Source organism: Mixophyes fleayi, chromosome 6 (assembly GCF_038048845.1).
Source record: "Mixophyes fleayi isolate aMixFle1 chromosome 6, aMixFle1.hap1, whole genome shotgun sequence".
Classification (NCBI taxonomy): Eukaryota; Metazoa; Chordata; class Amphibia; order Anura; family Limnodynastidae; genus Mixophyes; species Mixophyes fleayi.
In genome coordinates, this window is record NC_134407.1 from 179809199 (window position 1) to 179825076 (window position 15878).

Here is a 15878-nt window from a genome sequence, read left to right on the forward strand (position 1 = left end):
GGGCTAAAGGACTAGTATTAAACGTGATTCATAGTCTTGGTATGGGAAACAGCTAGGAAACCAAGTGAGGTTATTATTTGGTTTGATAAAGTGCTGGGAATGGTGGAGAGGAGAGGGGGGGGGGGGAATCGATGATCATGCAACTAAACCAATAGGACCACGACTCTCGAACTCTTTATTACTAGAACATAGCTTCCCACTGTACGGCGTGTAGCCAGACTGGCTCCTAAATTCTACATTGTTTTGCCCACGCCAGGTCTGAGGTTTTTTTTTTTTTTTTTACAGCAGGTAGAAGGAGGAGAGCAGACTGGGTGGGCCAAAGCGTTTGAGAGATTTATTTTTTATGTGCTGTTAAAATGAAAGCAATGCCTCCAGGGCTCTCATTACTCCACTTGAATACCATAAATAATACAAAAATGGCAGAATATGAAAAAAGGTAAAGAAATATTCTATTATCCACAGGGCCCTTAGAGACCGCAGGTCTTTCTTGTCTACGTTGTGAAAAATGAATGTGTGTCTTTATTTTATTTTCTTCTAATTCAACCACCCCCTTAAAAAGACACAAGTAAATGCAAAAACTTTCTGTAGCACCATTACATCTGTACACAATCTGAAAGTTTAAAACTTAAATAATTTTAGTATGAGCAATTTTTACATTTATAAAGCAAACTATTAGTTTTGAAGAGTTGAAGTGGCCACGAGGACAGCAAGAAAGGATGAGGTTTGATCACATGAACAGAAAAAAAAAAAAGTCAAGTTCATTTGTCTGATCAGTTGTGTTATAGGGGCTTGTAAGCCCCTATAACAATAGATTGTAATGAAATTTTGCATAAAGAGCAGTTTTCTATGAACAGACTTTTGCAGCAGTGCAAAGTTCCAGTGATACAATCGTTGAGGCTTTAGCTTTACGAACTGTATTTTGCTGTGTGATGCAGTGGAGATGGGACTGACATCGTACAACCAGATTTCTCCAATGAAATGAGACCAAGTTTGAAAGTTTGGCTCATCTCTACGAGTCAAACGCTGCCTTATAGCAGTATATTCGGCCTGTCAATATTTTTCACATTTTGTTGCTACAGATTCTGAATTCAAATTAAATAAAGTCGTCCAAAGTCTTACAATTGACTAAAAATTCACACTGACTGCAAACTGAATGTACCTCAAGTGTCACACAATGTGTTCTTTAAATTTAGTGGATTAAATGTTGCCAATACTATTGCAATTATAATTACACCTCTGAGGATCTACAGGAGGCCTGGCCAACCTGTGGCTCTCCGGGCGTTTAGAAACCACAGGTCCCAACAATAATCACAGCACCTGGAGAGTCGCAGGTTGGCGAGGCCTGTTCTGCAGCATGGCAGTGACTTTCCAGAATCGTTTCATCAGACCACAAGACTTTAGCGGATCTTTTTGATCTGAAAACCAAGAGGTATGTATTGCACACCAGTAGGTGAATACCTACATTAAATAATCAGGCATAGTGTCATGATATGGGGATGCTTTTCAGCAGCTGGGATGAACAATCTGGTCAGGATTGATGGGAACATGAATGGTGCACATTACAGACAATTCTCATCATCAACATCAATATTTATATAGCGCCACTGATTCTGCAGCGCTGTACAAAGAACTCATTCACATCAGTCCCTGCCCCATTGGAGCTTGCAGTCTAAATTCCTTAACACACACACACACACAGAGAGAGACTAGGGTCAATTTTGTTAGCAGCCAATTAACCTACTACGTAGGTTTTTGGAGTGTGGGAGGAAACTGGAGCACCTGGAGGAAACCCACACAAACACAGGGAGAACATACAAACTCCACACAGATAAGGCCATGGTTGGGAATTGAACTCACGACCACAGCGCTGTGAGACAGAAGTGCTAACCACTAAGCCACCGTGCTGCCCAGATGAATTCCCAGACAAAAACCGGTTACCCCCTTACAAACATGTTAAATATTGGCTAGTCTAACACATAGCTACTACTATGTGAAGGCAACTGGTATGCTGTAATAGAGGTACACACCATGAACACAATCTGAGCATAACTGGGTGGGGAACCACAACACAAATACAAGGGAGCTACTGGATCAGATTGGACTTCAACACGTACTTGACTTTGAGGCTTCATGTCAGTTCTTACCAGTCTTAAAAGCATAACTTTATGAGAAGCCAGAAGTTGGCCTCACATGGCATCATAATATACCAAGCAGAGTACCTAAAACCCGTTGGGAAGGCCATTCAGTATAATCCAGCTTCTAGCTCTTTACTGCCACTACAGCCACATGAAACATTTCAGAGAACCCATAAAGTCCCAGGGAAAGAATCACAGATCGTGTGCAATTTGAGCCAGGGGTGAGCAGAAAGTTGTTTAACATCCTTTAAAACTCCTTTCCAAATTGTCTTTTTCCATAAGCAAAAGCCAGAAATCCTTTTTACTATGAACTACAGCTTAATGTGTCCTGTTTTTCATAAATGCTGATGTTGGACTTGATTTTTTAACAAGTAGAACTGTATAAACAAGGCAATCCTGCCCAAAAAACTTCCATTACCCCGATGTTTCCAAATAGGAAACAGAGAAATAAACGTCTGCTAAGGTCCTCAGAAAGCATATTAAAAAATCAGAGCACCTGCAGTGCTGTCAATGCACACTGGAAACAAAACAGTGGAAAGACCAATCCGACTTTAGCCATGGTGGCAATGCAGACCCAGAACATTAAGCCATGGGACTTGCCATGGGGCCTGATCACTGTAAAGTTCAACAACTTTTGTCCTTGGTTGCAAAAACCACAACATAAGTGCAATAATTCACTATGTTTTAAATCAGGCCTGTCCAACCTGCGGCCCTCCAGGTATTGTGAAACTACAAGCCCCAGCATGCTTTGCCAGTAGACAACCAGTTGATAGCTGGAAGGGCATGCTGGGACTTGTAGTTTCACAAACATCTGGAGGGCCGCAGGTTGGACAGGTCTGTTTTAAATGATCATTTTCAGCAGGATATTGAACCAATTACTAATAGTGCACTTGATTGAATTACAGCACCCACCTGCCATTCAAAGGATTCAGTTTTCTTAATCCTATAGACCGGTACCTAATGCACCTAAAAGGTTACTGCTAGTGATTACCTTTGTGGGTGTCAATGCATACATATCTTCCCTGGCACAGGAAAACATCCTGCTGGATCCTCCTAGATTTTAGAAACTGTCTCCGGAATGCTACATTGATTTTCTCCACCCCTGCTTATCTTGTGAAATATGATGAACAAAAACTGCACTTCATTGGGCTTTGGAAACAATGAGGCACAGATTGTGCAGGACTATGAATGTAGTACTATATAAACTTGTGGGCATTGGAGCTTATTTAGTCACCAAGAGATCAATAGATCCTAGCATGACATTTACAACAGTCTTTAAACATTAGATCTCCCTCTCTCTATATTTGGGCAGAGGACTTTATATTTGAACAAATATCCTGTTTAGAGGCAGAATGATGCAATCAGAAGAGTCGAGCCTGTCTGTGCCAAAGCATAATTACATAAAATCAGAACTCAAAATACGAAGCTAGGGCTGCTGCCAAGTAGTAACCACAAACATGAAGGCATTTCCAATTTAGATCTACAAGAAAAAAAAACCCAAGTAAAAATACCATCTATATATTATATTTATTCACTCATCTTTTCTGGTGATTTTAAGTTGAGCTCACACACAGGACAGGTTATAAATGTCAAGTCAACTGACATGAGATGCCACCCGAGACTGTTCATTGTGACTTTACTAGCAGGGCTACATAGCTTAGTTTAATTTAGGCATGATATCCAAACTCTCATGGAGTCAGTGGCCCATATGGCAGAGGGAAGATTTTACTGCTGGCCCCAATCATTTCCCAAATTAAGTTGATCTAGCTTTTAATTGGTTGAGATTTCCAGATTTTGTACAGCCATTTATTTATCCAGTAAATCTTCAATCACTTTAGCAACAAAATACAAATTGTTTAATACGTAACCTCAAAATTGTTTTAATTTGTTTTTTTTTTTTAATGCTAACATGTTCGTTCATATTATATATTCATACAAATACCCCAACACCACGCAGTTCGCTCTCTTTATACTGACAGCTTTAAACAAAGGTTATAACTTTGTGAAGGTGGCATAAGGCTGGGTTCACAATTGGCATTAACACTCATGTGTTTCTAAGGCAAGTTAAGCACATGTAAACGGATGTGAAAATCATTGTACCAAATAAGTACATATTTGCATTTCCATGCGAATTTAGCCTTCATTGCAGTACAATTTAAGGCTTCTTGCTCCATCTCAGCGAGACTGGGGCACGTCAGCGCAGCTTATAATCTCAATGAGGGCGTATTCTAAACGCAATGTTAATACATTAAGTGTGTATATGCGGCACGAAAGATAATTTCCTGTTTTGTTACAGAAGCAGGTTTAGAAAATGCAGATCAAAACGCATTTGTAAACGGATAGGACACATACAAATAAGCCATGTGTCTTATATGCATTTTTACATGGGTTAAAAAAAAACAAAAAAAAAAAAAAAAAAAAAACACATTGCAAACGCCAATATGTATGTAATCTTCATGAGGTGAATTTTATAAGACTAGATTCTCTGCACACACAAAAAAACAAAATATTAAATTGTAAGCGAGGGCAACTTTATAAAGGGGGTACTATAAAGTGGAAGTGCTGCATTTATAGTTCTCAATAACTTGTTTCTTCAAAACATTTTTGAGAAGATTTTATTTGAGCTTATAATTGTACCTGTTATAATTCAGGTACATAATTGGTCAAACAAGTCAAATCACTTTGTGCCTCCGATTTTTATGGACAATTAGGTCTAATTAGCAGCAAATTGCAGGTTTTGCACACAAAAATGCAGCCAATCCTTGACTAAATCTAACTGGGATCCATCAGATGTTGGACCAATGGTGCCTTGCTGTTCTGGCTACTTGGCCACACACGTTTACCTAAATTTGACAGATGAATAAGCTCATGGTCATGCGGAGCACCATGGATGCCCTGTGTATGAACAACTTTATACCAGGCCTGGCCAACCTGTGGCTCTCCAGGTGTTGTGAAACTACAAGTCCCAGCAAGCTTTGTCAGTAGGTAACCAGCTGATAGATGGCAGGGCATGCTGGGACTTGTAGTTTAACACCGCGCGAGCCACAGGTTAGCCAGGCCTGCTTTATACACTAAACAGATAGGAGTAGTTTGTCATAGAACGAACATCGATAGCTCTCTAAACTTTCAAAGCAACGTCAACACCTTTTGTAACCAAATGATCCAATTTTAGCAACCCCCCCAACCAGTATTCTACTGCAGTCCAAAAAAACATAAACGACTTGTCATTGGCCACATACTATAAATAAGATACTTTCACTATTGACCAAATGAAACTGATCACCCTCAATTGCAACAATGGTGAAAGGGGGAGGGAGTGGAGTCAAGGAAGTAAGGTTGGGTAAGCACAATTATTTGCACTTCAAAGAGAATGTCACTTGTGGACCCAAGTAGTGCGTCTGCTATTGTCCCTTCATCACCTAGTTCTTCCTGTAGCTTAAGACCTCCACTACAGTCCTAAGTTTGCTCAAGCCCTTACATAGGCTAAAGGGCCAACCAAATGGCTCGGAGACAGCAGATCAAAGGACTTTGGTAAATAATCACAAAAGCGAAGCAGAAAACAGACTGTCATTGTCCCACAGTTACATTAAATGTTGTTACATACTGTACTATAAAGACATTTATAGGCAGATTTTTTCCCCACCTCAGCATATGCATTATAGAACCTGGACAACTTAGTCATCTGATTTGATGCAACCAAAACCATATGAAGAGTACAAGAGAACTACAATACGGTACCAACTTATTTATTGATAAAATATGAAAAAGCGAGGTAAGCGATATAATTTATTAATAGAACATTGCAGCCAAGATCTGATCAGTATGAAAAACAAAAACATCCTAGTGACGCGAGTTGAATTAGCACCTGACAGTTTTAATGACCACTAAAGCTAAAATACAACATGCCATATTTAAAAGACCTAAGGTATTAACACTCAGTAAAAGCCTATTTAAAGATACCAGCCAGAGTCTGGATGCAGTAACAGAACACCGATTTCCATTCAGCTAAATAGTAAATGTAAATATAATGTCAGACATCTTATATGGGTTTAACATTTTGGATACATTCCTGTCCCTATATTACCTTAGTAGGGGTGCCTTCACTGGGTAGGCCAACATTTGCTGTACTGAGCAGGGTCTCTGTTCTCTTAATAGGAGAGATCCAATGCACCACCATTAATGAACGCTTGCTAGTGACTGGAAGAGCGGGTGCTTATTCCAACCAGCTGCTGGCTTTTATTTAGAACCAGAGAAAGCAAGGCAGCGCCATAGGCGATCTTCAGAGGTCCTTGATGTAGGCAATTGCCGAGACCCTGCTATATACAGCAAACAGGGGACCTGTGGAGAGACCCCTACCAACGTAAAATAGGGAAGGGATTTACTAGAAAACCCCTTTAGAGTCAAAGCATGGCAACTTTTACATATATTGTTGACTTATTAGTAAGTCTTAAAAAAAGATGGCTTGTATTTCAAGTCAAAATTCTAAAGCAAAATGAAGTCAATTACACTCATAAGATATTCTAGCTGTAGATGTTTGGTTACAAAAAGCCAGACAGTAGACCAGAGTAGTTAGTGTAATACAGAACTACACAGGTCTACTAAGACATTTTGCCTTAAAAAGATGATAAAGTCAACAGCAGCATAATTCTCTATGAACACCAACTCTATAGGTAAACCAGCCAAGCTTATGGCCAAGTCAGTCGTAGGCAAACAGTATGGAGGTCACTCCACTTGTTAAAAAGTGAGAAAAATCAAAGCAGAATAGGTAGATGTAACCATGCAGCAGACTGCTGTTGTGCAGTTCACCTTGATCTTTAATCTGTCACTATATATTTACCCGGTATAAGCCAGTATCCCAGCAATATCATAACATGTATCACGTGCCTCCTCAGTCAGCAAAAGTAATGTAGATCTCACAGCAGATAAGGCCAATCTTAAATCAACATTACAATCTTCGGCTCTGCCACTTCCCATATCTATGCAGACACTTGTAAATGAAGATTTTCTGAACTGGAACTTCAAAGGCTCCAATTAAACAACAAATGTTGAACTATGGGAGACACTTGAATACTTAAAGAGTGTTACATCTGAGCGCTTTCCATGACTGATCGCCACATGTATAACCGTAAAAGATGCAGCTTACAGGGGCCATAACGCACCACTGTAAGATCTAACTTAGGATCTATTCATTTAACCTGCAGATGACATTACAGATAAACCCAAACGGTTTAGGAAACCAATTTCTTAAACTGTAAAAGTGATGTTAAATCACAAATCCTTTAGCAGAAAGGCCCTTTCCTAAATTAAGCCACTCAATTGTTAAACGAGACACCCTTCATACACTAATCAACTTCTCTCTTCCTGTAGCTTCTAAATTATTATACTCTGTGCACCATCATACCTCTAAATTCAAAGAGCAACAGTACACATAATTGATTTAGTAAACATATTGCCATAGTGAACAATCAGCACTTTAAATGCCATTTTAATGCTCTGCAATATTTTTACATTATATTCTACATTGGGATCTCCCAGGCTTCAGTTAGATGTTTATAGCCAGTGTAGGCAACCTGCGGGTCTACAGTTGTACAAGTCCCAGGATGAATGGTCAGAGGCTGACAGACATTATTAGAATTGTAGTTCCACAACAGCAGAGAGCCTCAGGTTGTTTACTTCTGTTGATAAAAGGATTCAAGTGGGTGGAAGTTACCCATTTCTTTGCTGAAGCGTTAAGCAGAACAAGATAATTACATCCAGTATACATGACCCTCAATTCTGGCTGAATATGTAAAGTGCACAGCAAAAAAGGGTTATTTTTTCTATACGTGGATGGCATCTACCATCTTCCTACTGCTGTCTCCAGGGGAGATATGATGTAATCATATCAGGTAGTCTCTCAATGAAAACAACAAAAGCAAAAGAAAACAAAACCCTCCTAGTATCTAACCATTTCCCAGCATCACACACTTAACGAATGATGGGGTTGATATAAAGACAAATAATTTAAACATTGTATTGCAGAGTTTTGATTCAGCCGAAAACCTAAAGCTTCGACTTCTCTAAAGAACAAATACAATGTCATGGTCTATTTAAAAACACAATCACACCTGTAAAATAATCTAGTGCCAACTATTTCAGTAAAGGAAAGGTTAAATAAAAAAAAAAAAAAAAAAAAAAGACTGATAATGTACTAAAATGATTGTTTTTGTAATGGAACCTACTATAGACACTAATTGTATGCTCATTATTAACATAACTTCACTTGACAAACAGATTTTAATAGCAGTCATTTGCAGCAATTATTCAAAGAGAAGAAACTGAAGCTCTATTAAATCAGGTTTTCCTGAACACTGCTCTTACTTAGATCATTTAACACGATAGCAGAACACAGAAATGCTGCAGTGTTGCAATCATTTAAATGAAGGATTTAGCAAAACCTGTTAAATTTTATTTTCTACAACAAACAATTTCAACATAAGGCACTACCACAAAAACAAAGAAATACTCAAAAACATTACACTCAAGCAATTTGGTCCTCATCCTAATTGGGTAGTTACTGATCCGAATACATCTGAAAGCTTGTAATACAAGCCTATTTAGTTAGCCAAAAGGAAGTCACTTGAACTCTCATTCCACCACAACAACATCAAATTTAACTATACAAAAAGAAAACCCCAAAAAAACAAACACTACAAATGGTAAAAAAAAGTGTCACATCACAATCAACAGATTATAAAAGACATTAAAACACAAACCTACCGGTGATATCAAACCAGATGGAAACTGGGGATCTGAGTGATTTGGTTATCCCGATATTAAAGAGCATGGCGCCGGTTACATCAGAATTGGTAAAAACAGCAGTCCTTTGAGGAAGACGCAGGCGGCTCATGTCCCAATGATAAGGGACTTGTGGTGCCAAACACTATTTCTTAACTTATCCATCATTACAAGTAGTGCATAGAGAGACCTGCTTGCTCACCTGCATTAAAATGGTCAGTCCAGTGTCTGATTGTATAAGAACCCAGCGACCGTATGGAAACCAAGACATATCAAGGATCCAATTGTTTTAATGCAATACTCATTAGACCTCAATGTTCATTAGTCTATTAACCTCTTCGTGGATTTGGGAGACGGAACAAACTCTACGCAAGTCATTATGCCATTCAGAGAAAGATGGTTATTGCTGTGGAAGGACACAGAGTACTAATGCATAAATCCAATGCCTAAGAGGGCTGGACTAGTACCAAGTACCAAGACCCAGAAGCTACAATTGTTTTTTTTTTTTTTCTGTTCTTTATAAATTATACACCATTTGCCTGGATCCTATATATTAATATTTGACAGAACATGAGTTGCTTAAATCATTTCATTCAACTAGACAGAAGCTATATAGACTAACCACATTCGGATACCTTTTTCCCCCCAAAGCTTAGCATTGTTCGGCTATGATATTATAAACATATTAGACATTACTGTCATTTCATTATTCTTTCATGTCAAATAGTACATATGTTAGAAAGTAACATAATAAAGTTCTAGTGTCCCAATTCTAAAGTACAACTGTTAACGACACACTGGCTAAAGCTATTTTGAGCGCTGGACCAGCACTTTGTAAAACGGAACCTATCCACTCACTAGTCGTTGAGGCACGATGCACTTTGTCACCGATTCATAGTGAATAAATATACGTAATTGCCAGCCCACACGGTAGGTCCAAAAAAAAAAAATAAAAAAAAAATATCCAAATACATGTTCTCACACAGATGTCTATTATGTCAGGTTTACATATTCGATGTAGCAAATACCCAATTGCATTGTATACAAAACATGTTTTGCTTTTTATTCATGTGAACTGTGATTACACTTTACCATTTATAAATTAAGATGTTAAAACAGTCATCCACCTAAACTACAATCCAAGCTTCTCCTAAATGGTGCTTTGGAAACAAAACACAAAAACAAAAAAAAGCACACATTACATTTGTAAATCATAGAAAAAGCATGGTTCCGATTTTAGCTTTGCAAAGGTACATTAAAATGACATAAGTCATTGGTCGGTGCTGCACATTAGTTGCATCACTACCACAGAGCATCAGCATCAAATGCCAGATCTATATCTTTCTATACACTTCAGGAAAACAAACAAAAAGTTACTAAACATTCCCAAGTTCTAGGAACAAAAAGGAACACACTGCACCCTTCCCAAAAACATAGAATAAGTCAATATATCCATACACCAAATACATAGAAAAAGTGTACTCATGTACATAGTGGGGGCAGCCAGGTTGTAGGCTAAACCTATTGTTTGCGAGAATACAGGCCATCAATTCACTAGGAACTGGCAACACCGAGGCACTTTGCAATTAATAGTCTGCACTCTCTTGAATAAAGAATTCTGTTCTACAGTTCTGTTGGATCATCACTGCACCATCATAGTTCTATACTTGTCTATAACAAATACAGGTTTATGTGGAATGGGAAATGTTATTAACAACTAGGGGCCTTATCATTAGGACATAATGGCTTTAAAAACCTATCATGGAGACCGAAAAACAATGCTCCGCTACAACTACAGACGAGATGAAAACTCAGACAAAATAATAAGCTTGCAGTCCGAGATCCACTTACTGCATACTTTTCAAAATATACATACAATCTCTATATCCATATTGTTGGGTATCAAGTTTAACAGCCATCAAATAAAAAATATTGGGACTGTTAAATATAACATTCTTTATTTTACATTTGAATATTTCCAGTAAAATGTGTGGTATAAGAATATTTAAATTGTGTATCCATAGTCACCAAGCAAAGCCTCCAATCTACAAACAATTGACCCTATAGGAATTCACCAAACATTTTTCTTATCTTCAAAACATGTTCTTAACCAAACCCTACCACCAATAATACAGAGAACAGTGAATAGAAAATACACACACACACAGAAGCATCGCTGGTACACAGAATTAAAAGTAATATACAACCAGTTAAATATGACGACATCCAGCAAGACATTATAGAACCAATATCCTCTGTAAATGATGCAATATGCAAGATAAGCCTTCAGTAGTTTTATCAATGCAAAATCACCTCTTTAGAAATCAAATATGAAAATCCATTATATTTCAGGGGTAACCAATGCGTCAGCAACTCTATAGACTTTTACACCACAGCCCACAACACAATGGTAAAGAAATAATTTGCTATAGGCATGGAACCCTCATGGTCATTTCCTGTGTTAATGTACACCATATGTTATTGCCTAATTGTCATCATAAGGGCATCAAAAATTCATTTACAGAATTGGAACTGTCAAGAACCAGATATTTAATCTGAAACATTAGAAAATAACCACATATCTGCATTAAAGTATTCAGGCCTCTGGCAGCTGAACAAGCACATTTTTATGCAAAATCAAGTTATCAAAAAATCTGCATTAGCCAAATTAACCACTCCCTGGCTGCTTATAAAATTAGTTTGAGAGGCACATGCAAAGGGTTGTAACAGCTGCAAAAATCAGGAACATGGGAACTATTTTACATCCTGCTGATTACAGAAACAAACTGGAACATTGTTCTAAATTCAAACAAACAAGGATTGCATTTTGACTAGTATGATACAGCAAACCCTTAACAGTCGCAACAGTTCTAGATTGTAAGCTCTTGTGAACAATGCCTCTCCAATTAGGTGCATTAGTCTAAAAACACTCACATCACTTTACAGCAAGCAAAATTGGATGGCGATATATAAATAAATGGTAATTCATTTCAATCCAGTGTGAATAACCGCCCCCCCCCACAAAAAAAACAAAAACCACTATATCCAGCATTCCATTTGCTTCCAGCTAATTAGGCTCTGATGAATTTGTTTTCCTCTCAAATTAGCATTGGGGAAAAAAAAAATAAAAAAATAAATAAATATATATATATATATATTTTGCAGAAAGGGATATAAGGCTTGCTGCATTCAACAGACCACACATTGGATGCTCAAACACAGTTTTAACTCTTGCACATCTTACAAGTTTGAGAACACTGGCGTGATACAGGGAAAAAAAACACCACATCACTTTGAACAGGAGGGGAGGGGGGTGAGATGGGCCAAGAGCCAGATCCTATTCATAAGCAAATAACAGCACAATTGTTTTATTCATAATCCAGAAGTTAAACAAGTCCCAAAACGTTGGCAGAAAAGAAAATATCGTTCATCTGTGGAACAGGCTAAAATAAATATAGGGAGAAGAGAGAGAAAGACAGATGTGCCGACCGTAGAAACTGGTATAAAATGGTAAGTTGACACTTACCTTCTGTTAACCAAGCTTCTTGGAATTGGCTTAAATCTTGGAAGAGATCTGGAATAAGCAAAAATTTGTGTGAAAATGGAACCTAGTTTTCAGCAATTGTTAGCATTATAGTAGACACTCCCTTACACAGTATGTACTTTCCTTTGCCATCGTCCTTCATACACATTTGAGAAAGATCTATGAGTATTAAACGTCCTAACACCCATCATATCTACATACCATAAACTGTATACACATCTTATGCAACCAGAACTAAAGAATGTTCAACTCGTACTAAAGAAGAGGCCTTATAAGGAGTATGTATGTGTAAATATAATATATCTATATATACCTTCCATAGTAGTAGTGGATACATGTAAGCACCTTTCTGCAGAGGTGGTTGCGATATAGCATTTAGGAATTCACACAACAGATATATAAATATACCCTGTTCATTACTTCAAAACCTTCCTTAAGTAGTAACATTCATATATTTTGCAACCAGGCCATATACATTTAATAAAAAGAACCAGTGCTTTTTGTTTGGACTACCTTTCAAAGATATTAAAAAAACAAAATACACAAGTATCTTAACATGCCTGAATTACATGAAGCAGAAAACAAACAGCTAGAAACAGATTATTTGTACACACTACAAAAGAGCCTTTCCTTTAAAAATAAAAAGTAGATGTACTTTAAAATATTTAATGCTTCATTATCAAAATAAGTAAAAACTAAAAATGTTTAAAGTGACAATGTAATGTTTAATGGTACATTCTTTTTCACAATCATCATAAGACAATGGGTAACTGCAGACATGCAAATATTTATCTACTTTGTGTTCCTGACAAAAAGGTAAAATGTTGACATTACCTTCAGATTCTTGTGGTGGGAGATCTGTATCCATTAATTTTCTCTTGATAGCCATGCAATATCGGTCTACATCTCCATGCCCTTGATGATTCTACCAAAAAAAATTAAAAAAATAAATAGGTTATAGCCACATAAAAATATATAGGTGTATGGAACACAACCAGGTTGTGTAATCTGTCATAAAAACTCGAGAGGAAACGAGATGATCCTGAAAACGTTACAGAAAAGTTGTTGCAGAGACAAATAAAAAGAAACGGCAGCAGGAGAAAGCCACAAGACGACTCACGTTTGTCAGAGTATAAGGCACTTGCTGATCCAGGTAACCTCTCATCCTATGGTCCATTTGTTAACTGTGTGTTGTCATGGAGGGCTCCGCAATCTGCAAGGACAGGATGGAGGAGGGGAGGAGAGAGAGGGGGGAATGAATGGAGAGCACAAACATGCATACATAATGAGACCCATTCACAAAAATGCACACAGGAGGGGGAGGGGGAAGGAGAAGAGAGTGGGGTGTCTAGTCCAGTAAAGCTGGGGCCAATTAGCCATGGATTTAAACCAATAGAACAGTATACAGAGACCAGATCGGAAGCTGAATTAATGTATACATACATGCAAACATTCCCAAGTGGAAGAAACACGAGAACTGTAGAATTTCTGTATTACAACGGTTCCACGACACACAAACTTTATTCCCACAGAAACTTTATAATTCAGGATTACTTAAAATAAAGATCTTCAACTGCGAATGCTGAAAAAGTATGATGTAGAAAATAAAATTGCTGCAAAGTACATTTGAAGACACAAGTTTTATGATCCTCCGAAACAGAGCTGTTATTTTCTAGGCTGTAGGCGCAGAACATATGGCTGCACCCCCCCCCCCTCCCTCTCTTTCAACACAATCTCCTACTGTAGGGTAAACACAGCTACACTGCTTTAGGAGAAAGGCGATCGCAAGAACGGATGAATCCATGGGCAAAAACCCACGCTGCGTGCAGCTGAAAGCACCACGGATTGAGATCCCCAACTGTCATTTCTGCATTGCATAAATATCGAGGGGGAAACATTAAAAAAGTCAGATTTATAGATAAAAAGGGAACCAAGAGCCTCACTTTAGAACGCTTCATTTTTATTTTCAAGGGCGTGTTCAACATGAACACTCACCCTTGTGCCCTTTATTTTATTTCGTAAAAAAGATCACGGAATAAGTTTCTATATACAGCTCCAGATCCCTCACCTTGATTTTCTAGGTGCTGCAGAAAAGGTCTCAATGGCTGTGATTTGCAGGAGCGGAATCACCAGAGGGGAGGGAATGGAGCCCTGCAGCTCCAGATTTAAAGTGCTGATTTGAAAGGACTTGTTTTTCTCGCAGCTCAGACAGTTGTTTGCCCAGGGGAACCAGCGATTGGTGAGTTTCCTCTTTCATGGTCTCAGATTTCCCCTTCTCTCTTTTGTTTCATTGAGTTTTTTTGTGAATGAAAGCCAGCCTGAGAGGCGTCAGCCAATTGCACGGCTCGGCTTAGGTCCCGCCCAGCCAATGGAAGGAGGGGTGGGCACGGCAGCCAATCAGGGGCGGGGCTGGCCAGAGTTCCATTGAGAACTCTGGCACTCATTCATAAATCGGAGAGGGAGAACAGAGCGAACTTCATTCATGGAGGAGAGGAGGGGGTGAGCGTGGAGCGGGGCGTGCTGGTGTTTGGAAACTTGCAGGAATTAATGTGTTTGACTAACGGAGAGCAATGTAGACCACGTATATGTAAGCAGTATTTACAGCAGATGTCTAAGCCAGAGAATAAAAAAAAAAAAGCAAACAAAAAAACACGCACGTTTGTTTATACATATTTGTCATTTTAGAAGGCAAACGGAGGTGGTTGAAGTATCCACATTTATAGTACTTTCAAACAAAACAAAAACACACGTTCAACTCCTTTTTAGCTTACCCAGGAGGCTGAAGTCAGCTTTTTATTAACTTATTCAGAAAACTATTTAAAAAAAGTATTAATTCAAGTTTGATAACTGATTTCACATTAGATTAATAGTAAAAAGTGTAGCTTACCCAAATTGCAATAGTAGTTGGCCTGGCCCAACAAGGTTTGGGCATGAAACCAGGTGGCAAAGTGGGCACAGATAGCATTTTGCAAGAGTAGCTGTAGTTTTGCAAGAAAGGTCTGCAAAACTACATTCTTGCAAAACTACAGCTACTCTTTCAAAAAGGAGCAAAATGCTGTCTGTGCCCACTTTTGCACCTGGTATCATGCCCAAAACCTTGTTGGGCCAGGCCAACTACTATTGCAATTTGGGTAAGCTACACCCTTTACTGCTAATCTAATGTGAAATTGGCTAGCCAAATTTGTTTAATCCTTTCAAAATAAAGTTTTCTAAAGAAGCTGAAACATGAATAAAAAGTGAGTAAAAAGCTAACTTCAGACTCTTGCTTCCTCCCCCCCTCTTTTCAAGTTATATCAAGGTCTCAAGAATCTCTATGGTGACATTACACCCTTCATCTCCTGTTGCATCATTGACCAAGGATTATTCTCCAATGCACAGTAACCAGCTGGAAGGTAGGTCCTTAAAGCATTTAATGGCTAAAT

At 38.3% G+C, this 15878-nt stretch overlaps 1 protein-coding gene across 3 annotated transcripts in view; it reads right to left on the bottom strand.

Moving 5' to 3' along the window:
• ETV4 (ETS variant transcription factor 4) overlaps window positions 1–15878 on the bottom strand; it is a 56530-nt gene that overhangs the window by 24158 nt on the left and 16494 nt on the right. The window contains exons 1-4 of one of the 3 annotated variants that reach the window (XM_075177436.1): window positions 14525–14726; window positions 13577–13669; window positions 13291–13381; window positions 12439–12486 (exon numbers count right to left, since the gene is read on the bottom strand). In XM_075177436.1, the coding sequence (XP_075033537.1) occupies window positions 12439–12486; window positions 13291–13381; window positions 13577–13633 (196 nt within the window). In that variant the 5' untranslated portion in view covers window positions 13634–13669; window positions 14525–14726. Of the gene's footprint in view, window positions 1–12438; window positions 12487–13290; window positions 13382–13576; window positions 13670–13899; window positions 13995–14524; window positions 14727–15878 lie in introns of those variants that run through there. The other 2 variants (XM_075177438.1, XM_075177437.1) reach the window with 2 other exon arrangements.